General features: G+C 33.0%; 1 protein-coding gene and 1 long non-coding RNA gene across 2 annotated transcripts in view; one reads left to right on the forward strand and one right to left on the reverse strand.

The window, feature by feature from the left end:
- LOC140174215 (uncharacterized) overlaps window positions 1-26,844 on the forward strand; it is a 268,666-nt gene that overhangs the window by 32,174 nt on the left and 209,648 nt on the right. The window lies entirely within an intron of this gene.
- On the reverse strand, window positions 14,480-16,549 carry LOC112704042 (aldehyde oxidase GLOX-like). The gene has a single exon (XM_025755624.3). It carries the CDS (start codon window positions 16,487-16,489, stop codon window positions 14,780-14,782), a length of 1,710 nt encoding a protein of 569 aa, XP_025611409.1. The 5' UTR covers window positions 16,490-16,549; the 3' UTR covers window positions 14,480-14,779.

Raw genomic sequence — 26,844 nt, forward strand, 5'->3', positions numbered from 1 at the left:
GTTTTCGTTTTTGATATAAGCATTAGAAATAAATAAAATTTTTATAACTAGACGTAGTGTAACAAAATATATATAATATTAATTAACTTTTAAAAAAATTTTAAAAAATAATTTCTTTTATTTTAGTCAAATAACTATTATTAAAGTGGACAAATTAATTAATTTTTTCTCAGATACCATTTTTTTAAAAACATAAAAATAATTGATTAGGGCATTGGTTGAGATAATTAAAGTTATTATTTCGTTAAATTTTCAATTCAAAGAGAAAACATTGATAAAAATTACGTTAAATTTTGATTTATTTATTCTCATTTAAATTAATCACTACATAAGTTAAAGTTTTATTTTAAAAGTATATTTAAGCATCAATCTAATTTTTAAGGTTTTAATTTACTTAGTTTGATTTTCTATAAAATACTTATAGAATTACTAGTACATAAATTTTAGAAAAAAGAAAAAAAACATGATTTTTAATTTTAATTTTAAATAAACTTTATTTTTAATTTTGAAATGAATTTTATTTTTATCTTTTAATAATATTAATTTTTTATCGTATATAATTATTAAATTTTTTTAATTACATCTAAATAAATTATTTTTAATAAAAAATTTTTATGTTATTCAATTATCTTTTTTAAAAAATAATTAACTATTAAAATAATTAAACTTTTCACAACAAAAATAATAAAAAAATTATGAACGAAAAAAATTAACCATCATACTAATTTTATGATAATAATTATAATAAAAATTAATTTAGCAATTTAAATTTTATACATGAAGTATTTGTTTTAAGAAATGTTTAAATTTGTAAATTATATTTTTTTACCAACTCACAAAAAGAGAGAATTTCTATATTATTAAAGGACCATAATTAATAGTGAATATTGTCATATGTATAGAAACTCAAATGAGATTATTTGAGAGAAGAAAGAAGAATCCAGAATAAAAGACCATAAAGTTAAAACGTGTACATAGAAGAAGAATTTTTCTTCACCAGAAAAAAACTAATCAACTATTAATTTTGAGTGCACTCAATACTTTGAGGAAGTGAATTACAAATCTCAACTAACCCACCAAAATAGGAGGTAAGGCTACTACTTATACTAAACAGGTTCAATAGAATTTTAACAAGGTAAACCCTAACTCTTTTTATATTACAGACTCTGTATTTTTTTACTGCTTAGCAAGATTGATTCTGGTTTTGTATTGACTATAGTGAGAATCATTTGATATTCTTCACTCAATCCTTCAAAAAGAGCTTCTTTGTGTTCTTATGTGGTTAAAGGAAATCCTAGTGCAGCTAATGAATTAACAATATTTTTTATTTTGAAAACATAACCAGTGGGGCTTTGACCTTGTTTCTTGATGGCCTTGAGTTGAGCCTTTAGCTGCTTCACTCGAAATTTTGTTAATTCAGCAAAGTACTCCGCAATCGTTGTCCAAATTTGATAACTAAGTGTGCAGCCAATCATTTTGTTCTTGAACACAAGATCAATAGAAGCAAGCAACCATGATTGAAGGTTATAATCATCTTGGAGCCAGGTGAAAGCATATTGAGGTGGAACACGATCTGGAAACAGGTGATCCTCTAATTTTTGACCTCTAATAGCTGCTAATGTCTGCTATTCTCAAGTCTTGTGATTCTTTTCTCCAAGCTTGTCACTAATGGGGTTGAAAGGTCTCGAATTTAGTAGATGTGATGGGAAAGAGAAATTGTTTGCAAGAACATTGTTGTTAGGGTTTGAATTTGTAAAGAAATTTGAATTCCCAGGATTAGAGTTGACAGATGCATCTGTCATGATTGAAAAATTCAGAAGCTCTTGATACCATATAGAAACTCAAATGAGATTGTTTAAGAGAAGAAGAAAGAAGAACAGAGAACAAAAGACCATAAAGTTAAAACGTATACAGAGAGGAAGAATTCTTCTTCACCAGAAAAAAACTAATCAACTATTAACTTTGAGTGCACTCAATATTTTGAGGAAGTGAATTATAAATTTCAACTAACCCACCAAGATAGGAGGTAAGGCTACTACTTATACTAAATAGGCTCAATAGAATTTTAACAAAAATGTATTATTTTCAACGGTAAACTCTAACTCTCTTTATATTACAGATTCTGTATTTTTTTATTGCTTAGCAAGACTAATCCTTAATAATATGTAATGTTATTTAACTAATTTGTTAGTATTGTTGTATTTTGATTATTTTGTATATATAGCACCGTTCAATTTATAAAACAAATATAAATATTAGTTTGTTTGTCAAATAATGTTTTATGGTATAATTTTGATGTTGATCTTTCAAAGTTAAAGTGGTTAGAGAAGGTTTTAATTTTTTGATAATTCATGTGAGAGATTATTATTAGATCAATGAAGTAATAGTAATAATAATGTTGTTAATTATATATATAAATAGATCGTTAATAATAAACAATTTGAATATTTGTAATTGACAATTATTATTATTTTAATATTGATTTTAATTGTATTTTAACTGTTACTTTATAATTAATATACTTAATGATATGTAATAAATTCAATTAACTAAGGATATTGATTAAGGAAATACGTTTTTTTTTGTAGAGGAAGAAAATGCATATTACAAGAGAATCTTTTTTTTTCAAAGTTAAAAAAGACTTTTATTGCATCATAAAAGTGGTACAAATGTCCAAATGCAGGACATGAGATAGAAAAGTGGGGGTTTTCTAAATAAAAAAAACTCACTAAAGGCAAAGTGAACAAAACTGAACTAAACTTAGAAGGGAGAATTGGAAAAAAACAAAAACCTGAGATAGTGAGTTTAGGCTAGAGAGGTGAACTGTTGCGTCAGGGTTACCGACATTTGAAGTGTCTCTTCTGGCGTTTGGTTTGTGTGCTCAAAAACCCAAAGGTTTTTTGCCTTCCATATGTTCCAACAGATACTTGCCACAAGACCCATCAACCTCTCTCCATCATGTTGCCGCTCAAGCTTTGTCTTTAATTCTTTCCACCATTCAAAGAACTGGTCACCGGTAGGATGTGGAAGGTGCAGGTAAATCTGGCTTCTACTCCAAATGTCTTGGGCTTTGTTGCATGTAATTAGGCAGTGGGTGATTGACTCTGATTGTGTGTGACAATAAGGGCAAAGAGAACTTGTACTTGGAAATCTGCAATGGATGAGTTCTAGCACTGGGATTTGACCATGGAGGCATTTCCAGAGGAACATCTTCACGCTGGGAGTGACTTTCAGCTTCCCCAAGTGCTGCCAAATATGCTTTTGCTTCATGTGGTCAGGGCAGTGCTCTAATGGAGGGTGAAAAAATAGGTAAGCAATGTTATAACCTAAGGTTGTGTCATACTTTTTAGATTTGTTGAGGCTCCATTGAAGCATATCTTCTCCATCTACAGGTTGAATTGAGTAGATTCTGCTTTGAATTTCAGGGGAGAAACTGTTGGCAATCAGGTTATGGTTCCAATTTCTATCAGGCAGCATAAGATCTTTTACCCAGAAGACCGGATTCTGCGAAGTAATAGGTTGTGACAAAGGGATACGGAACGGATACGGCGGAGGTAACCAAGGGTCGCTAAATACTCGGATGGAACTACCAGATTCAACCCTCCAATTCAGGCCGTTTTCAACAACTGTTCGGCCCTCTAAGATGTTGCGCCAGCCCCAAGAAGGTAAGCCTCCTAACTCTGCACTCATCGCATTGCTGTACTTAAAGTATTTACCTTTCAGTGTTCTTGCTAGGATAGAATTAGGCTGAGTAGCAATCCTTCAATATTGTTTTCCTAATAAAGCGAGGTTCTGAGCCCTCAAATCTTTCAGGCCTAGTCCCCCCTCCTTCTTAGGTCTGGACATTGTATCCCAGCCAATCCAAACCATTCTCCGTTCTGTTTTTTTTTTTGACCCCACCAGTACTGAGTAAGAATTCTGTGAATTTCATTAATGAGTGTGTCTGGCAATCTGAAACAGGAGAGTGTATAGATTGGAACAGCTTCCCCAACAGCCTTGAGTAAAACATTTCTTCCTGCGTTTGACACCATATTCTTCTGCCATCCTTGAACCTTTTTCTGAACCTTTTCCTTAATCAAGCCGAATATTGCTTTTTTAGATTTGTTAACTAAAGAAGGGAGGCCCAAATATTTGTCCTATGCACCGATATGTTCAATATGTAGCTTGGCTGCCACCTGGAGCCGGATATGATTTGGGGTATTGTTGCTAAAGAATATCGAGGATTTGTTGAGATTCACTTGTTGTCCACTAACCCTCTCATATTCACCCAGGGTATTTAGAATTTGTTCACAACCATATTCTGTTGCCTTAGAGAATAGAATAGAATCATCAGCAAAAAGGAGATGGCTAATAGTGGGACTTCTTCTGCACACCTGAATTCCTTGAATTCTACCGCTTAATTCCGCTTTGTGTAGCAAGAAGAAAAGACCTTCTGCACAGAAAAGAAAAAGATAGGGGGATAGAGGGTCACCTTGGTGGATGCCTCTAGTTGGTTTGAAATAACCAAAGGGTTGTCCTTCCACAACAACAGAATAAGAAACGGTAGTTACTAATTCATGAATCCAGTTTATCCACCTTTCACCGAATCCGAACTTAGCTAAAATGAACCATAGAAAATGCCACTCTACTCTATCATAGGCTTTACTTATATCTAACTTGACTGCCATTTCATGCTGCAGACCTGACTTTTTATTCTTTAGATAGTGCATACATTCATGAGCAATCAAGATATGTCTGAAATTAAGCGGCCCTTGATAAAGGCACTTTGGGTAGGACTAATTAGTTTTTTCATGCAATCCTGTAGTCTATGGACGAGAACTTTAGAAATAATTTTGTAAATGACTGTAGACAAACTGATGGGTCTAACCTGTGTCATCGTAGTAGCATCCGAAACTTTTGGGATGAGATAGATATGTGTATGGTTGAAGCTTTTTAAAATTTTCCCCCTTGAAAGAAACTGCGAACTGCTCGAAAAACATCTGCACCCACTATATCCCAAAAGAATTGAAAGAACTTTGTAGTCATACCATCGTCTCCCAGGGCACTTTGCGGGTGAATACTAAAAGTGGCTCACTTAACTTCCTCAATAGTGACTGGTCTTTGTAGCCTACGGTTCATGGAAGCTCTAACCTTAGGCTCAAAGTCCGAGAACAGGGGATCCGGGTCAGTCTGGGCAGTTGAGGAGAAAATGTCCCGAAAGTAGTCTTCCGCCACTGCTGCAATTGATGTGTTGGACAAGGCTATTTCCCCATTCGGTCCATTCAGTCTCCAAATTTTATTCCTTCGAGTTCTGGTCCTGAATTTCCGGTGGAAGAAATTAGTGTTTCTGTCCCCCTCCTTTAACCACTTGATTCTCGACTTCTCCTTCCAGTACATCTCCTCTTGGATAAAGGCTTGTTCTAATTTATGTTCTAACTCTCGGATATCCTCTCCTCCATTAATCCCAACTCCCCTCAGCCCTTCAAGTTGTCGTTCTAATTCTTCAATTAATTTTTTTGAATTAGACCTACCCGTTTGCTGCCATGCCACTAATCGATGCCTGCATAATTTCAATTTTTGGGCTAAAATATACATGGCCGAACCATCAAAATCTGTTTCCCAAGCTAGTCGAATGGTTTTCCTGACCTCCTCCCTGCCACACCGTCTCTCTTGAAATTTGAAACACCTTTTAGATCGTTCCATTAGGGGGTTTGTGTCAAGAATAAGAGGGGCATGGTCTGACCCGGTCTCTGTTAACCTTAAAACAACTGCATTTGGGTATTGGTGAGTCCATTCTTCGTTGCTAAGGCATCTATCCAACCGTTCCATAATTAGGTCCTCATTCCTCCTTCTATTGCTCCACGTGAAACGCCTACCAATCATTCCCAAATCAACCAGACCGTTACTGTCAATAAAATCAGTGAAAGTTGAGATAGCTTGATGAGATGTCACACCACCACCAACCTTTTCTGATTGGTTTGTGATAGCGTTAAAGTCTCCCAAAACCACTAGCCTTCCCTCCAATTGCTGAAGCAAAACTGAAATATCTTCAAATTGGTTATGCCAAACTTGATCATTAGTGCTCAGATGGACTCCCACCAAACTCCATAGCTCGTTCGAAGCCAAGTCTTTAACTTTCGCAGCAATAAAATATTCTGAGTGACGAATGATGCTTACCTCACAACCCTCCTTCCATACCAAAATCAGTCCTCCCGCTGTACCTAATGGATCCACCAAAAACCAGTTTGAATATCCACATTGTCTCAATACCTTTTCCACCATCCGAGGTTGATTTTTTGATTCACAGATGAAACCAACCTCGGGGGAGTGGGACTTATAAATCCCTTTCAGATTATGGACTGTCAGGGGTCTCCCCAAACCCCGACAGTTCCATGTTAAGATTCTCATGGTGATGTGAGTGCCATTTGTCGGCTGGCACCCTCCACCTCTGCTTGCTGTATGTGGCTTTCCTCTGTACAGAGCTTCTTCTGTCCTTGGATATTTTTCTTCCCATTAGTTCTTCTCTTGACACCACTAATTGGGCTCAGATTCACTACACCTCTACACGCCATCTGCTTCATTTTTATTTTTTTTATCCAGACCCGCTTCCGAAGTATCATGTAGATTTGAGACCGGGATTTCATCTAGCACTATAATTGAATCACCCTCCCTTGAACCCATCTGATTACTTTTTCCAGCATCAATAATTCCTTTGGTGTTGTCATTTTGAGCAGCCCCAGTATTTATTAATGGCCCTCCCTTTTGGTCCTTCATACTGAGACTGGAGAACCCATGAATCAGCCACGCCGAAGCTGGTTTCCTTCTTGGTTTAGCCTCATTCGAGCCTGTAAAGCTTGATTTTGCACTGGCCTTGTCATCGTCCCTATCTATTCTTCTACCAACTTGATTTGCACGAACCCAATCGCCTATTCGGTCTTGAGTCACTGCCCCCTCCTTAGAATCCCGAATCATGGCACTACAACCTTTAGATTCATGACCAAGGAGCGCACAATAAGTACAAAACTTTCCAATTTTTTTGTATCGCAGCCCGATTTCCACATAACTTTTATCTGGCCCCGCAATTTTCAAGCTGTCCTTAATTTGTTGTTCCCCGTTGATCTCTATCTTTGCTTTGATAATCCTCGACTCCTTACCTCTGACATCGAAAAAATCTATATCAATTACCTTTCCCACCTTGCCGCAGATCTTCCTACCCACTTCAATAGTTTTAAATTTTTCCGGTAGCCCCGACAATTGAGTCCATATCGGGAAGGAACTAACCTTGTTTGCTTCAGTAGTATCCTCTTCTGACCATCTTCGAATATGAAGTATATAATCCTTGAAAAGTCAAGGAGAACCCTTTTTCAATTCTGATTGCTTCCACTTCATTATCGAAGAAAAATTGAAAATGGTTATTTCCCATATCAGTAACTCTGAATCCTTGTGGTCTTCCCCAAATTGCATTAAAAGCATTGTCCAGAGTTCCTATTGAAAATGTCTTCTCTATAAAGAGTCTTCCTACAAGGCTTTTTGAGCAAGCATCAATGCCTTCTAGCACATCCCTCTCCTCCAAACATACCACATCATCTTCTTCCTGATCGCTATCTATGTTCGGCTGCTGGTGAGTTTCGCAAGCATCTGACATTTGGCTTATAGAGAGGACGTTCTGTCAACTCCAGCCGTTACAAGAAGATCTATTCAGATCACAAAAAAGTCCTAGCAGAGCACAAAAAAAATCCAACGGGTCACCTATTTTTTTTAATCATTGTCACTATTTAAAATAAATAACATAATTCAAGAACAATTTTTTTTAATGATTATAATTTATTCAAAATCATTGATATGACATGCATACACAATAAAAACTAACTTTATAACATAAAGTCATGTAACAATGTTTTAATATCGAACTTTAATATGATAAAAATAGATGAAGAGATAAGATAATAGATATGGTATATTATTATAAGTTGTGAAGCTTGAATACGTGTTTTTTGCTCTCAAAGTTAACTATAATAACATTTGTCACTGATGATAAAATTATAGAATCACTTAAATAAAGATGTTTATTTTATTTTTTTATTAAAGATGTCTTTGTAGTGCACTTTAATTAGTTTTTGTATAATTTATTCGATATTTCTTGTCATATGTATTATTAAATTTCTTAAAATGTTTTTTTTAAAAATAATAAAAAAATATTTAAATTAGACTAAAAAAAATAATAAATTAACTATTAAATGTTTTTTGAACTTAAATTTTTTTAAAATTATTTATATAAAAAAATATGTCACACTCATCAATAATATATATATATATATATATATATATATATATATATATATATATATATATATATATATATATATATAAAACAAGCTCATGCCTCTTAAAATTTTTATAAATAAAAAATAATTAATTTATATTCGTGCGATATATAAAAAAATTAATATATTATTATATTATAGATTAAAATTTGCTAATTTAAACTTTTTTTGTTTTTAATATAAGCATTAGAAATAAATAAAATTTTTATAACTAGATGTAGTGTAACAAAATATATATACTTTTGAAAAAATTTTAAAAAAGTTTTTTTATTTTAGTCAAATAACTATTTATTAAAGTGGACAAATTAATTAATTTCTTCTCATATATCATTTTTTTAAAAACATAAAAGTAATTGATTAAGGGATTGGTTGAGATAATTAAAGTTATTATTTCGTTAAATTTTCAATTCAAAGAGAAAACATCGATAAAAACTAAGTTGAATTTCGATTTATTTATTTTCATTTAAATTAATCACTACACAAGTGAAAGTTCTATTTTAAAGTTATATTCAAGTATCAATCTGATTTTTTAAGTTTTAATTTACTTAGTTTAATTTTCTATAAAATACTTATAGAATTACTAGTACATAAATTTTAGAAAAAAGAATGATTTTTCATTTTAATTTTAAATAAATTTTATTTTTAATTTTAAAATGAATTTTAATTTTATCTTTTAATAATATTATTTTTTATCGTACATAATTATTCAATTATTTTTTAATTTACATTTAAATAAATTCCTCCTAATAAAACTTTTTTGTGTTATTAAATTATCTTTTTTAGAAAATAATTAACTATTAAAATAATTAAATTTTTCACAACAAAAATAATAAAAAAATTATGAATAAAAAAAATTAACCATCATAATAATTTTATGATAATAATTATAATAAAAATTGATTTAGCAATTTAAATTTTATATATGAATTATTTGTTTTAAGAAATGTTTGAATTTGTAAATTATATTTTTTATGTACTCACGAAAAAAGATAATTTCTATATTATTAAAGAACCATAATTAATAGTGAATATTATCATATGTAATGTTATTTAGCTAATTTGTTAGTGTTGTTGAATTTTAATTATTTTGTATATATAACACCGTTTAACTTATAAAACAAATATAAATATTAATTTATTTGTCAAATAATGTTTTATGGTATAATTTTGATGTTGATGTTTCAAAGTTAAAGTAGTTAGAGAAGTTTTTAATTCTTTGATAATTCATGTGAGAGATTATTATAAGATTAATGAAGTAATAGTAATAAGAATGTTGTTAATTATATATATAAATAGATCGTTAGAGGGGCGAAGGTAAGTATATTAGAGAAGGGGGTAATGGCGTTCTCTAAATAAAAAATTTTAATGTATAAAGGTCATTAATTTTTACATTAGTTCCTTCCTTAATTTTAATTTTTTCTTCTTCTAATATTATACTTTTATGTTGGCCCTCTCATAAAAATTACTCTAGTTCCGCCCTGTCGTTAGTAATAAACAATTTGAATATTTGTAATTGACCATTATTATTATTTTAATATTGATTTTAATTGTATTCTAATGGTTATTTTATAATTAACATACTTAATGATATGTAATAAATTCAATTAAGTAAGGATATTGATTAAGGAATTATGTTTTTTTTGTAGAGGAAGAAAATGCATATTACAAGAAAATTTTTTTAATCATTGTCGCTATTTAAAATAAATGACATAATTGAAGAACAATTTTTTTAATGATTATCATCTATTCAAAATAATTGATATGACATACGCAATAAAAATTAACTATATAACATAAATTTATGTAACAATATTTTAATACGAAACTTTAATAGTTTAACATAATAAAAATAGATGGAAAGATAAGATAGATAGATAGATATGATATATTATTATAAATTGTGAAACTTGAATACGTATTTTTTTACTCTCAAAATTAACACAATCCGCATTAGCCATTAATAATAAAATTAAGGGATCACTTAAATAAAGATGTATATTTTATTTTTTTAATTAAAAATGTCTTCGTATTACATTTTAATTTGTTTTTATATAATTTATTCGATATTTTTCGTCGTATATTACTAAATTTTTTAAAAAAAATTTTCAATAACAATAAAAAATATTTAAATTGGAATAAAACAAAAAAAATATGTCACACTCATCAATAATATATATATATATATAGTGATAATAAAATAATAAAAAAATATTAATATTAATATATTTAAATATTTAAATTTTGAAATATATTAACTAATTAAATTTTTAATAAATAAATATAATTAATACATCTAAAAATATAGTAATTTAATTTAAAAATATTTTTTTATTTTAATATTTTGATAATATTACATGAGTAATACATTTATTATTAGTACTTACGCCTAGTCAAGCATCTAATATTCGTCAAATTCTATTTATATTGATTATTTTTTATATGATACAAAAAAAATTATAACTCAATAGCTAAAAAATCTATGAGAAATATAACTCGAATGAACTAATTTAAAATTTTGACTATTGTTTATTTTGGTGTCTGAATTTTTTCTAAAATTATGTGAGAAAGACAAAAAATTTGTGAAAAAAATAAAAATTGAAATCAAACAACTACAATCATATTTATATGTAGGTATAGATAAAATAATATATTTTTTCTATTAAATGAATATCAAATAACTTTTCAATATTTAATTACAAAATTGACATTTTATAATATTATAGTAAGTTTCTTTTAACGAAAATAATATTATATGTATGTATAAACAAAATTAAATTAAACAAAACAATAAAAACTAAATAAATGATATATATTATAAAAAAGTATTAAATATTAATAATCTCATTTATATTTATAAAGTTAAGCTTAACTCTAGGCAATTAAATAATTAGATTATTATTAGTTATTATTAATATTTGTTTTGAATTTATATAATACAATAATTTTTATTATTGTATTAATATTTAATAATATAAATGTTTCTTACAGATCATTTTTTTTTTGAAGTGTGGGGGCAAATAAATTATTATAAGGGGCAATTCTTTACACATATATATACTTGTCATTAGTTTTCAAAAGTTCAATGGGACAATTGCCCCCCACACAGTTGCACATGGATGAACATATATATATATATATATATATATATATATATATATATATATATATATATATAAAATAAGTTCATGTCTCTTAAAATTTTTACAAGTAAAAAAATAATTAATTTATATTTGTGCGATATATAAAATAATTAATATATTATTATTATATTATAGATTAAAATTTACTAATTTAAATTTTTTTCGTTTTTAATATAAGCATTAGAAATAAATAAAATTTTATAATTAGATGTATTGTAACAAAATATATATAATATTAATTAGGGGTGCACAGACCCGGCCCGGTCCGACGGCCCGGCCCAATCCCGAACACTTTAGAAACTAATTTAGAGTGATTTTATCGGGTTTAGGGTCGTGTATGGGTCTAAAAAATAGACCCGGTCATTATTTCGGGTCGGATCCGGGCCATAGCTCGAGTCACCCGAAGTCGGCCCGGTGGCCCAGTCATCATACACAATTAATATTTTGTGTTATTAGTGATGGATCATGACTATTCTTACGTGGAATTTAAGTATTATAAACCTTAATATTTTGTGTTATTAGTCATTATAAGACTATAAGTTAATGTTTTATGTTTAGAATGCATAAGATTTTAGACTATTACATAAGATTGTGTTATTTGTATTGATTTAAGTATTTGGTATTATTAGACAATATTAGTATTGATTATAGTTATGCTTTAATATTGATTGTGGTTATGCTTTAATTTTGAAGAATGGTTGGTTCTTGTTATATTTTTCTAAGTGAATTTTACCATGTTAACTAATGGTTGGAACTTTGGAAATTCGGATATTTTTACATGCTAGTTTACAAGAAGGTATCAACGTAATGTAATGTTAACGGCCCGGTTTTCACCCGGCATAATTGTGGCCCGAAAGTGTATTGGTTTCATCGGGTCTAGGGCCGGGTTCGGGTCTAATAAATAGACCCGGTGTATATTTCGGGCCGGGTCTGGGTCACATCAAACCCGGCTTCACCCGGCCCATGTGCACCCCTTATTAATTAGTTTTTAAAAAATTTCAAAAAAATAATTTCTTTTATTTTAGTCAAATAACTATTTATTAAAGTGTACAAATTAATTAATTTCTTCTCATATACCATTTTTTTAAAGACATAAAAATAATTAATTAAGATATTGGTTAAGATAATTAAAGTTATTATCTCGTTAAATTTTCAATTCAAAGAGAAAATATTGATAAAAACTAGGTTGAATTTTTATTTATTTATTCATTTAAATTAATCACTACATAAGTTAAAGTTCTATTTTAAAATTATATTTGAGTTTTAATATAATTTTTAAAGTTTTAATTTACTTAATTTGATTTTCTATAAAATATTTATAGAATTACTGGTACATAAATTTTAGAAAAAAAAGAAAAAAACATGATTTTTAATTATAATTTTAAATAAACTTTATTTTTAATTTTGAAATGAACTTTAATTTTATTTTTTAATAATATTAATTTTTTATCGTATATAATTATTCAATTATTTTTTAATTACATATAAATAAATTACTCTTAATAAAATTTTTGTGTGTTATTCAATTATCTTTTTTAGAAAATAATTAACTATTAAAATAATTAAATTTTTCACAACAAAAATAATAAAAAAATTATGAACAAAAAAAATTAACCATCATAATAATTTTATGATAATAATTATAATAAAAATTGATTTAGCAATTTAAATTTTATATGTGAACTATTTGTTTTAAGAAATGTTTGAATTTGTAAATTATATTTTTTATGTACTCACAAAAAAGATAATTTCTATATTATTAAAGGTCCATAATTAATAGTAAATATTATCAGATGTAATGTTATTTAGCTAATTGTGGTTGTGTTTTTATTATTTTGTATATATAACACCGTTCAACTTATAAAACAAATATAAATATTAGTTTGTTTGTCAAATAATGTTTTATGGTATAATTTTGATGTTGATGTTTCAAAGTCAAAGTGATTAGAGATTTTTTTTAAATTTTTTGATAATTCATGTGAGAAATTATTATAAGATCAATGAAGTAACAGTAACAAGAATGTTATTAATTATATATATAAATAGAGCGTTAATAATAAATAATTTGAATATTTATAATTAACAATTATTATTATTATTTTAATATTGATTTTAATTGTATTTTAACCGTTACTTTATAATTAACAAATACTTAATGATATGTAATAAATTCAATTAACTAAAGATATTAATTAAGGAGTTACGCTTTTTTTTAGAGAAAGAAAATGCATATTACAAGAGAATCTTTTTAATCATTGTCACTATTTAAAATAAATGACATAATTCAAAGAACAATTTTTTTAATGATTATCATCTATTCAAAATAATTGATATGACATACACAATAAAAATTAACTATATAACATAAATTCATGTAACAATACTTTAATATCGAACTTTAATATGACAAAAAATTTAGAGAGATAAGATAGATAGATATGGTATCTTATTATAAGTTGTGAAGTTTGAATATATGTTTCTTGCCCTCAAAATTAACACAATAAGCATTAGTCACTAATGATAAAATTAAGGGATCATTTAAACAAAGATATCTATTTTATTTTTATTTTTTTTGTTAAAGATGTCTTTGTATTACGTTTTTACTAGTTTTTTATAATTTATTCGATATTTTTTGTCGTATAAATATATATATATTTTGATGAGTGTGCATATTTTTTTATTTAAAAAATTCTAATAGTTAATTTATTATCTTTTTAATTTTAGTCTAATCTAAATGTTTTTTATTTTTTTTAATTTTTTAAAGAATTTAATCATATGTGACGAGAAATACAGAATAAATTATACAAAAACTAATTAAAATACAATACAACAACATCTTAAACAAAAAATGAAATAAAAATCTTTATTTGAGTGATTCCTTAAAATTAAACTATAAACTATTATATATATAGAAACAGTTATATAAGAATAAGAACAAATTCAAACAGAATATAACGTATTAATATATTATTGAAAATTATTTATTTGCTTCTTTATGAGTCATAACATTTAAAATGGTCAATTAAGTTGCAAAAAACTAAATCATCTGAATAGTAAATGACATTTTTCATCATCCTTATTTTAAAGATATGATTTATTTCATGCACTCTATCTTATCATCACGAGTTGATCAAATCCAACCTAGAACATGAGCTATCTGGACTCGTCAATCTTATTTCTCACATTAGCGGTACAAATTAATAACAAATAACGATAAATTATAGAAGAATAATTGAATTTAATTAAGAGAAAAACATACATCAAATAAAAAAGAAAAAAGTGAAAACTCTTGCCTACATGTACTCTTATATTTTTCATAAAAAGATGCATGAAAATTTAGTTTAATAATTGGGTTGAAATTTCATTCTCTTCTCTAATTAATCTGATCCAGATGCCCTCACTTGGAATTCCTTGATGAACAGCGTAAAGAATATAGAACCCCGGTGGTGCAAGAAAGGGAGAACGTGGAATTCTCACATCAAACTCAAAAGTCAAATTATCGGAGTGTCTCAATTCTCCATTGTTTAGCTCCAACAACCTCTGATTCATGCTGAATGAGTGAGTGTTAAATGGCGGTGCGTACATTGTCACGGATACCAAATCTGGGGCAACCGTTCCATCTGTAAAGCTGATTTGCATCTTGAAGCTCTGGTTATAAGTGAGATTACTGTAACTCTGATTATTAGGACTAACAATGGATGGTCTCAGATGCGATAACTGAGCATCCAAATACGGTGGCGAAAACGATTCAAATCTCAACTCCGTAGGGAACATCACTCCTTTGAACACGTAATTGCCGTGCGGGTTGCTTCCACCAACAAGAATCCTACCGTCACGGACCAAGATGGCGGTGGAGTGATACATTCTAGCAATCTGGGACGGATTCAACTCCTCAAACCTGTTTCCGACTGGTTCATTCGGTTTGTAAAGGAAAGGCGCGAAAACCGGGTTCACTGCGTACTCAAAACCGGCTGAGCCTTCAGATGCTCCGTTTATGATCAAAACGTCGCCGTTTGGGAGCGTGATCATGTCGTTCATGACTCTGCCTCCTGGCATGGTCTCCATTACCCATTCTGGGTCCTGATCTGTGATTTTCATTCGAGCGCATGTGTTCAAGGCAGTGAGAAACGTGCCTTGACCGGCTCGGAAGAAAGCAGCCCTGGTGGCACCACCGCAGATCAGAACCTCAGCTTCCAAGGACTCTGCTTCTAGATTCTTGAGGGGAAGCAACACTGCGGAGCCTGTGCTAGGGTAACACCTAGGGTCCCCGCCAGAAATGGTAGGGTAGGTTCTGATTACGGTGTTGTTTCTGTAGTTGAACAAGATGGCGCGGTTGTTGGCGAAGATGAAGAGGTTGCCGTCTACGTTGAGGAAGACGAAAGGGTAGAGGTTGTTCTCTTCTCCGCGGAATTTGTCAGCTGTGTCCTTCAGAAAAGGCAAGAAGTGAGTGCTAAAATCAGCGGAGGTTTTCTTTGGGAAGAACTCGTAGTTGAACTGAGCTCTTCCTCCGATGATGATCTGGCGTCCACCTGGCAGGACGTGGTTGGTGGCGTACCATCTTCTCACCAGAAGTCTGTTAGGGAGTTCGTTCCAGTTGCAGGTAGGGCAAGGGTGGAATGTCCTTACAACGCGTTCGCCGTCGCTGTCGCCGCCCGTCTGGACAAGTCTTCCGAAGGAGTCAACCGAGCCGGAGGAGCACCAGACGTCGGTTTGGACGAAGAGTGGGCGGATGGTGTTGGTTGCGATGTCGTATTCGACTGAGTGAGCTGTGCAGTCTGTTTTGACGGCCCTCTCTGTTGGGTCATGGCGGCACGTGCCGTTGGGTAAGGATATGTTGGAGAAACCAAAGTCCGTGCGGTCTAAGATGACGACACGGTCGTTGTGAAGAAGCTGCATGTGCATGGCTACAATGCCAATGTTTGGTTGTAGGAGTTGCCATTGTCCCTTTCCTTGAGTTGGAATTGGAACACCATTGACGGTGGCCAAGTGAAGAATATGGAAGAAGACAAAGCTGAGGAGGAGGAGGTTGAGTTGAAGAGTGGACATTTTCCGCCGCTTTCTTTTCTTTGGAGTGAATTGAAGACTGATAGTGAGTGAGTGATGTGATTTATAGTGATTGGATGTGAAATATTTTGGAAGCTTTTAATTCTTTTCTCTTTTTTAGGATAAAAACATAAAGTTACGTTGGAAGTGCGTTTTGAGAAATGGCTTCTTGAATTCAATTCAAATAAATATGTATGTGGCCACTGGCCAGGCTCTCAATCCCTGGTTCTGGACTGGAATTGAAATTGAATCTAGATAGACAGAGAATGCTTTTTTTTTTTATGTTAATGGGAAAAAGTGAGGTGCTATTTAATTTGTCCTATTCTTTATTTTTTGAAATAAAATGCGAAGAATTTCAAGTTAAATACTTACCTTGTACTTAAGACATATAACCATGAAAAAAATGTCATGTATGATGTAAAGATATGCTAGTCACTTACTATATAGTATATACATATAACTTCAATGAGTGAGAATAAGTTGGACGAAGCAGAGAAATAATTAATGTATGGGCTAAACTAATTATACAAAAAGAAATGTTATATAGTCCACTCTTCACATATCTTTTTGTATATCTTTTTTTTATTTTTTTTATTAAAATTAATTAATAAAAAAATATTATATACATATTAAAAATTGGTTATTAAATCAAATACGGTGTGTATTTGTATATAAATAGATTATGCATGTTGTTTAATTTATTTTTAATATATATTTTATATTTTTGCAATATATATTTTATATTGATGACTAATTTAATGATTATTTTTTTTTTGAAACAAGAAGAGCTCAACACAGACGTGGAGCATTGGATACAAAAACAAACAATAAAAAACACCTATTGTTACGACTTAAATTACTCAACAAATATGCATCCCGATGTCATCTCCGGCATTGCCATCAACAACCAAAGGGATCCTCACTCCTCCACTCCTTGTAATTATGCATAGTCATGTTGATAACCTCACCAGCACATTTACCCGTATTCTGAAATAATCTTCGGTTCCTTTCCAACCAGACGTTCCAAATAACCGCAAAGAAACTTATGAACCATTTCTTGCTTTCCTCCTTCCTAGTTGTGACACCTGTCCAGCTTTCAAAGTGTTCCTTTAAAGCACCTGGAACGGACCATTTAATGCCAAAACCAGATAACCAAGCGCACCATACCTACCAAGTAAATTCACAACTAAGAAACAAGTGACAGACATTTTTAACATCTTTATTACATAGAACACACACATTATCACTCTGGTTAATAATTTCAAGTCGACACAGCCTTTCCTTAGTGTTCACTCTGCCTATTAAAGCAAACCATATAAATAACTCAACCCTTGGAGGGACTAAACCTTTCCAGATAGTCTTGGTGAAGTTATAGCTTGTTACGTCTTCCGGAATCGTCTCTGCCTGTAGTACCTGCACAAAGGAGTTAGTAGAAAATACACATTTCCTGTCAAACTTCCAGACAACTCTATCCTCTCTGTCAGAAGCTAGTTTTACCGGCCTCAAGGTTTCATGTAATTGGTTCACAAGTTCCAACTCCCACTGGAATAGCTCATGCCTTCATTGGAAGTTCTAGATCCACTCTAACCCATCCCAAAACCCACAAACCCTTATGACAAAGCCCTTTTGGGTTGAAACCGAGAACAGCCTTGGAAATCTATCCTTCAGGGAACCACAACTTAACCAGACATCTTCCTAAAAGTGAGTTCTTCTTCCATCACCAATCTCCATTGAGAAGCCAGTTATCATCTTTTCTCTTACAGGTTGCTCCTTTATCTGTAACTGACAAATATCTTTCCAAAGCCCCCTTTAGTAGGTAAGTCTTGGATGGATAAAAGCTAGTTAGGGGAGAGATTATTGCAGGAGTACATGGTGGACGAAATTGTGATCAATGTTCTAATTATTTTGTATGAAGTCATTATTATGGCACTGGTTGAATTCACAATCCCGTTCAACTAACCAGCAAGTGTACTGGGTCATCCAAGTAATAAACCTTACGTGAGTAAGGGTCGATCCCACAGAGATTGTTGGTATGAAGCAAGCTATGGTTACCTTGTAAATCTCAGTTAGGCAGATTAAATTGGTTCATAGGTTTTCGAAAATAGAAATAAGAAAATAAATAATAAAAAGGATAGAATACTTATGCAGATTCATTGGTAGGAATTTCAGATAAGCATATGGAGATACTGTATGGCTCAAGGACGCCTGCTCTCCCACTGCTTCAACTCAATCCTTCTTACTCCTTCCCATGGCAAGCTGTATGTAGGGCATCACCGTTGTCAATGGCTACATCCCATCCTCTCAGTGAAAACGTTCTTATGCTCTGTCACAGCACGGCTAATCATCTGTCGGTTCTCAATCAGGTTGGAATAGAATCCCTTGATTCTTTTGCGCTTGTCATCACGCCCAGCCTTCAGGAGTTTGAAGCTCGTCACAGTCATTCAATCATAGAGTCCTACTCGGAATACCACAGACAAGGTTTAGACCTTCCGGATCCTCATGAATGCCGCCATCTATCTAACTTATACCACGAAGATTCTGTTGGGGAATCTAAGAGATACACATTCAAGCTCTTGTTGCATGTAGAACGGAAGTGGTTGTCAATCACGCGCGTTCATAAGTGAGAATGATAATGAGGGTTATTTATCATCACATTCATCATGTTCTTCGGTGCGAATGAATATCTTGGAATAAGAATAAAAGAGAATTGAATAAAAGACAATGAAATTGCATTAATACTTGAGGTACAGCAGAACTCCACACCCTTAATCTATGGTGTGCAGAAACTCCACCGTTGAAAATACATAAGTAAAAGATTCAGGCATGGCCGAATGGCCAGCCCCCATGTGGTCACAAGACCAAATGATCAAAGACATCTAATACAATAGATAAATGTTCTATTTATAATAAACTAGCTCCTAGGGTTTACATGAGTAAGTAATTGATGCATAAATCCACTTCCGGGGCCCACTTGGTGTATGTTTGGGCTGAGCTTGATTAATCCACGAGCTGAGGCTTCTCTTGGAGTTGAACTCCGAGTTATGACATGTTTTGGGCGTTCAACTCCGGATCATGACGTTTTTCTGGCGTTTAACTCCAGACAGCAGCTTGTACTTGGCGTTCAATGCCAAGTTACGTCGTCATTCTTCGAATAAAGTATGAACTATTATATATTGCTGGAAAGCCCTGGATGTCTACTTTCCAACGCCGTTGAGAGCGCGCCAATTGGAGTTCTGTAGCTCCAGAAAATCCATTTCGAGTGCAGGGAGGTCAGATTCCAACAGCATCAGCAGTCCTTTTGTCAGCCTTCTTCAGAGTTTTGCTCAAGTCCCTCAATTTCAGCCAGATTTTACCTGAAATTACAGAAAAACACACAAACTCATAGTAAAGTCCAGAAATGTGAATTTAACATAAAAACTAATGAAAACATCCCTAAAAGTAGCTCAAACTCACTAAAAACTACCTAAAAACAATGCCAAAAAGCGTACAAATTATCCGCTCATCACAACACCAAACTTAAATTGTTGCTTGTCCCCAAGCAACTGAAAATCAAATAGGATAAAAGAAGAGAATATATATAAATCCCAGAATATCAATGAATATTAATTATAATTAGATGAGCGGGACTTGTAGCTTTTTGCTCCTGAACAGTTTTGGCATCTCACTTTTTCCTTTGTAGTTTAGAGTGATTGGCGTCTCTGGAAACTTAGAATTTCGGATAGTGTTATTGACTTTCCTAGTTAAGCATGTTGATTCTTGAACACAGCTACTTATGAGTCTTGGCCGTGGCCCTAAGCACTTTGTTTTCCAGTATTACCACCGGATACATAAATGCCACAGACACATGACTGGGTGAACCTTTTCAGATTGTGACTCAGCTTTGCTAGAGTCCCCAGTTAGTGGTGTCCAGAGCTCTTAAGCACACTCTTTTTTGCTTTGGATCTTTTTTACCCTTGCCTTTTGGTTTTAAGGGCTATTGGCTTTTTCTGCTTGCTTTTTCTTTTTCTTTCTAAATTTTTTTTTGCCACTTTTTTTTTTCGCAAGCTTTCTTTTTCACTGCTTTTTCTTGCTTCAAGAATCAATTTCATGATTTTTCAGATCATCAATAACATTTCTCTTTGTTCATCATTCTTTCAAGAGCCAACAATTTTAACACTCATAAACAACACTATCAAAAGACATATGCACTGTTCAATCATTCATTCAGAAAACAAAAAGTATTGTCACCACATCAATATAATTAAATTAAATTCAATGATAAATTCGAAATTCATGTACTTCTTGTTCTTTTGAATTAAAACATTTTTCATTTAAGAGAGGTGAAGGACTAATGGATTTTATTCATAGCTTTAAGGCATGGTTACACACTAATGATCATGAAGTAGAGACACAAAAACATAGGTAAACACAATACAAAAAAACCGAAAACAGAAAGAAATAAAGAACAAGGAATGAATCCACCTCTAGTGGCGTCTTCTTCTTGAAGGACCAATGATGTTCTTTAACTCTTCTATGTCCCTTCCTTGCCTTTGTTGCTCCTCCCTCATTACTCTTTGATCTTCTCTTATTTCTTGGAGAATGATGGAGTGCTCATGATGTTCCACCCTTAATTGTTCCACATTGTGGCTCAAATCTTCTAAGGAGGTATTGAGTTGCTCCCAATAGTTGTTGGTAGGAAAGTGCATTCCTTGAGGCATCTCAGGAATTTGTTGATGATGAGCTTCCTCATGCACTTCTTGAGGGCCGTGAGGAGCTTCTCTTGCTTGCTCCATCCTTTTCTTGGTGATGGGCTTGTCTTCTTCAATGGAGACATCTCCTTCTATGATAACTCCAGCTGAGTAACATAGATGACATATAAGGTGAGGGAAGGCTAGCCGTGCCATGGGTGAGGACTTGTCGGCTATTTTGTAGAGTTCATTGGAGATGACCTCATGAACTTCTACTTCCTCTCCAATCATGATGCTGTGGATCATGATTGCCCGATCCACAGTAACTTCAGATCGGTTGCTTGTAGGAATGATGGATCTTTGGATGAACTCCAACCATCCTCTAGCTACAGGCTTGAGGTCCAGTCTTCTTAGTTGGACTGGCTTGCCTTTGGAGTCTATTCTCCATTGAGCTCCTTCCACACATATGTCCATTAGGACTTGGTCCAACCTTTGATTAAAGTTGACCCTTCTAGTGTAGGGGCATTCATCACCTTGCATCATGGGCAAGTGAAACGCCAACCTCACATTTTCCGGACTAAAATCTAAGTATTTCCCCCGAACCATTGTGAGATAGTTCTTTGGATTCGGGTTCATACTTTGATCATGGTTCCTAGTGATCCATGCATTGGCATAGAACTCTTGAACCATCAATATTCCGACTTGTTGCATGGGGTTGGTTATGACTTCCCAACCTCTTCTTTGGATTTCATGTCGGATTTCCGGATACTCATTCTTTTTGAGCTTGAAAGGGACCTCGGGGATCACCTTCTTCTTTGCCACAACATCATAGAAGTGGTCTTGATGGCTTTTGGAGATGAATCTTTCCATCTCCCATGACTCGGAGGTGGAAGCTTTGTCTTCCCTTTCCCTTTTTTAGAGGATACTCCGGCCTTAGGTGCCATTGATGGTAATGGAAAAACAAAAAAGCTTATGCTTTTACCACACCAAACTTAAAATTTGCTCGTCCTCGAGCAAGAAAAGAAAAGAAGAGTAGAAGAAGAAGAAGAGAATATAGTAGAGAGGGAGAGAAGTAGGTTCGACTATGTGGGAGAAGAAGGGGTTTGTGTTGTGTGAGAATGAAGAAGAATGGAAGTGTATTTATAGGGAGAGGGAGGGTGGGTGTTCGGCCATTTGGGTGGGAATGGGTGGGAAATTGAATTTGAATGTTATGAAGGTAGGTGGGGTTTATGGGGAAGAGTGGGTTGATGTGAATGGTGAATGGGGTAATTGGGAAGAGGAATTGAGGTGATTGGTGAAGGTTTTTGGGAAGTGTGATATGGGGAAGAGTGAAATGAGATTTGGATTAGGAGAGTGTGATTAGGATTAAAAGGAAATGTGGGAATATGGTAGGTGGGGATCCTGTGGGGTCCACAGATCCTAAGATGGGGATCCTGTGGGGTCCACAGATCCTGAGGTGAAAAGAAATACCATTCCTTCACCATATAGGCATGTAAAATGCCTTCATGCATCATTCTGGCGTTCAAATGCCCATTGGTGCACGTTCTGGGCGTTGAACGCCCATGTAATGCATGTTTCTGGCGTTGAACGCCAGTTTCATGCTTGTTTCTGGCGTTCAGCGCCAGTTTGTCCTCTCCGTGCACATTCCTGGCGTTTAACGCCAGGTTGTTGCTTGTTTCTGGCGTTCAGCGCCAGAATGGTGCTCTGTTCTGGCGTTGAACACCAGCCAGATGCATCTTACTGGCGTTGAACGCCAGTCTGCACTACCTCCAGGGTGAACAATTTTTTTTCTTCTGTTTTTGACTATGTTTTTTAATTTTTTTGATTTTTTCGTGACTCCTCATGATCATGTACCTAATTAAACACAAAAATAACAAAGAAACAAAATAAAATAAAATTAGATAGATAAAATTGGGTTGCCTCCCAACAAGCGCTTCTTTAATGTCAATAGCTTGACAGTGGCTCTCATGGAGCCACAAGGTGATCAGGTCAATTTTAGTGTGTAGTCCCAACACCAAACTTAGAGTTTGGATATGGGGTTTGAACACCAAACTTAGAGTTTGGTTGTGGCCTCACAACACCAAACTTAGAGTTTGACTGTGTGGGCTCTTCTTGACTCTAAATTAAGAGAAGCTCTTCATGCTTACTCTCTTTTGTCACAGAGGGATGGCCATGTGCCTTGAACACAAGGTAGTCCCCATTCAATTGAAGGACTAACTCACCTCTATTGACATCTATCACAGCTCCTGCTGTGGCTAGGAAGGGTCTTCCAAGGATGATGCATTCATCATCTTCCTTCCTAGTTTCTAGGATTATGAAATCAGCAGGGATGTAAAGGCCTTCAACCTTTACTAACACGTCCTCTACTATTCCATAAGCTTGTCTCATTGACTTGTCTGCCAATTGTAATGAGAACAAGGCAGGTTGTACCTCAATGATCCCCAGCTTCTCCATTACAGAGAGTGGCATAAGATTTATCCCTGACCCCAGATCACATAGAGCTTTTTCAAAGCTCATGGTGCCAATGGTGCAAGGTATTAAGAACTTGCCAGGATCTTGTTTCTTTTGAGGTAGAGTTTTCTGAATCCAAGTATCTAGTTCACTAATGAGCAAGGGAGGTTCACTTCCCCAAGTCTCATTACCAAACAACTTGGCATTCAGCTTCATGATAGCTCCTAAATATTGAGCAACTTGCTCTCCAGTCACATCTTCATCCTCTTCAGAGGAAGAATAGTCTTCAGAGCTCATGAATGGCAGAAGGAGATTTAATGGAATCTCTATGGTCTCTATATGAGCCTCAGATTCCTTTGGATCCTTAATAGGAAACTCCTTCTTGCTTGAGGAACGTCCCAGGAGGTCTTCCTTACTAGGATTTTCGTCCTCCTCCTCCCTTGTGCATTCGGCCACATTGACTAAATCAATGGCCTTGCACTCTCCTTTTGGATTCTCTTCTGTGTTGCTTGGGAGAATACTGGGAGGAGTTTCAATGACTTTCTTACTCAGCTGGCCCACTTGTGCCTCCAAATTTCTAATGGAGGATCTTGTTTCATTCATGAAACTGAAAGTGGCCTTTGACAGATCAGAGACTATATTGGCTAAATTAGAAGTGTTTTGTTCAGAATTCTCTGTCTGTTGCTGAGAAGATGATGGACATGGCTTACTATTGTTCAGCCTATTGCGTCCACCATTGTTAAAGCCTTGTTGAGGCTTTTGTTGATCCTTCCAGGAGAAATTTGGGTGATTTCTCCATGATGGGTTATAGGTGTTTCCATAAGGTTCACCCATGTAATTAACCTCTGCCATGGCAGGGTTCTCAGGATCATAAGCTTCTTCAGAAGCTGCCTCTCTAGTACTGTTGGATGCGTGTTGCAATCCATTCAGATTTTGAGAGATCATGTTGACCTTGTTGAGTCAACACTTTATTCTGAGCCAATATGGCATTCAGAGCATCAATTTCAAGAACTCCTTTCTTCTGAGGTACCCCATTATTCACGGAATTCCTCTCAGAGGTATACATGAACTGGTTGTTTGCAACCATGTCAATGAGTTCTTGAGCCTCTTCAGGCGTTTTCTTCAGGTGAATAGATCCACCTGCAGAATGGTCCAATGACATTTTCGAAAATTCAGAGAGACCATAATAGAATATATCTAATAGGGTCCATTCTGAAAACATGTCAGATGGACATCTTTTGGTCAGCTGCTTGTATCTTTCCCAAGCTTCATAGAGGGATTCACCTTCTTTTTGTTTGAAGGTTTGAACATCCACTCTCAGCTTGCTCAGCTTTTGAGGAGGAAAGAATTTATCTAAGAAGGCAGTGACCAGCTTATCCCAGGAGTCCAGGCTATCCTTAGGTTGTGAATCCAACCATATTCTAGCTCTGTCTCTTACAGCAAAAGGGAAAAGCATGAGTCTGTAGACTTCAGGATCAACTCCATTCATCTTTACAGTCTCACAGATCTGCAAGAATTCAGTTAAAAACTGATAAGGATCTTCAGATGGAAGTCCATAAAACTTACAGTTTTGTTGCATTAAAGCAACTAGTTGAGGCTTAAGCTCAAAGTTATTGGTTCCAATGGCAGGAATGGAGATGCTTCTTCCATCAAATTTGGACGTTGGCTTTGTGAAGTCACCAAGCATTCTCCTTGCATTATTGTTATTATTTTCGGCTGCCATGTCCTTCTCTTGTTCGAAAATTTCTGAAAGGTTGTTTCTGGATTATTGTAATTTAGCTTCTCTTAATTTTCTCTTCAGAGTCCTTTCAGGTTCTGGATCAACTTCAACAAGAGTGCCCTTTTCCCTGTTCCTGCTCATATGAAGGAGAAGAGAACAAGAAAAGAAAGAGGAATCCTCTATGTCACAGTATAGAGATTCCTTTATGTTAGTAGAAGAAGAAAGGGGTATAAGAAAGAAGAAGGATGGATTCAGATTTTTGGATGAAGAGAGGTGAAGAGAAGTGTTAGTAAATAAATAATTAAATAGAAGAAGAGAAGAGAAGAGGAATTTCGAAAATAATTTTTGAAAAAGGGGTTAGTAATTTTCGAAAATTAAAAATAAGATAAGTTTAAAATTAAAATTTAAAACAATTAATTAATTAAAAAGAAATTTTGAAAAAGGGATGAGATATTTTCAAAAATTAGAGAAGGAAAAGTAGTTAGGTGGTTTTGAAAAAGATAAGTACAAACAAAAAGTTAGTTAGTTGATTGAAAAAGATTTTGAAATCAAAATTTGAAAAAAGATAAGAAGATAAGAAGTTAGATAAGATATTTTGAAATCAAATTTTGAAAAAGATAAAATTTTTGAAAAAAAGATAAGATAAAAGATAAAAAGATATTTTTGAAAAAGATTTAATTTTTAAAATTACTTAACTAACAAGAAACTACAAGATAAGATTCTAGAACTTAAAGATTGAACCTTTCTTAACAAGAAAGTAACAAACTTCAAATTTTTGAACCAATCACATTAATTGTTAGCTAATTTTCGAAAATTAGATGTAAAGATAGGAAAAAGATTTTGAAAATATTTTGAAAAAGATTTTTGAAATTTTCGAAAAATAATAAAAAAAATGAAAAAGATATGATTTTTGAAAAAGATTTTGAAAAGATAAGATTTTTTTAAAATTGAAATTTTGACTTGACTTGTAAGAAACAACTAATTTTGAAAATTTTTTGACCAAGTCAACCCAAAATTTCGAAATTTTGGAGGGAAATAAGGAAAAGATATTTTTGATTTTTAAATTTTTAAAGAAAAACACAAAAATGACCCAAAACATGAAAATTTTGGATCAAGACACAAAATGCATGCAAGAATGCTATGAATGTCAAGATGAACACCAAGAACACTATGAAGATCAAGATGAACATCAAGAACATAATTTTGAAAAATTTTTGATGCAAAGAAAACATGCAAGACACCAAACTTAGAAATTTTTAATGCATGGAAACTATGGATGCAAAGATGCACATGAAAAACAACAAACAACACAAAACAAGAAATCATCAAGATCAAACAAGAAGTCTTGTCAAGAACAACTTGAAGATCATGAAGAATACTATGAATGCATAAGATTTTCGAAAAATGCAAGAAAAATTTTTAAAAGCATGCAATTGACACCAAACTTAAAAATTAACACAAGACTCAAACAAAAAAAACACAAAATATTTTTTATTTTTATGATTTTCTAATTTTTTTGT

Source organism: Arachis hypogaea, chromosome 7, assembly GCF_003086295.3.
Source record: "Arachis hypogaea cultivar Tifrunner chromosome 7, arahy.Tifrunner.gnm2.J5K5, whole genome shotgun sequence".
Classification (NCBI taxonomy): domain Eukaryota; kingdom Viridiplantae; phylum Streptophyta; class Magnoliopsida; order Fabales; family Fabaceae; genus Arachis; species Arachis hypogaea.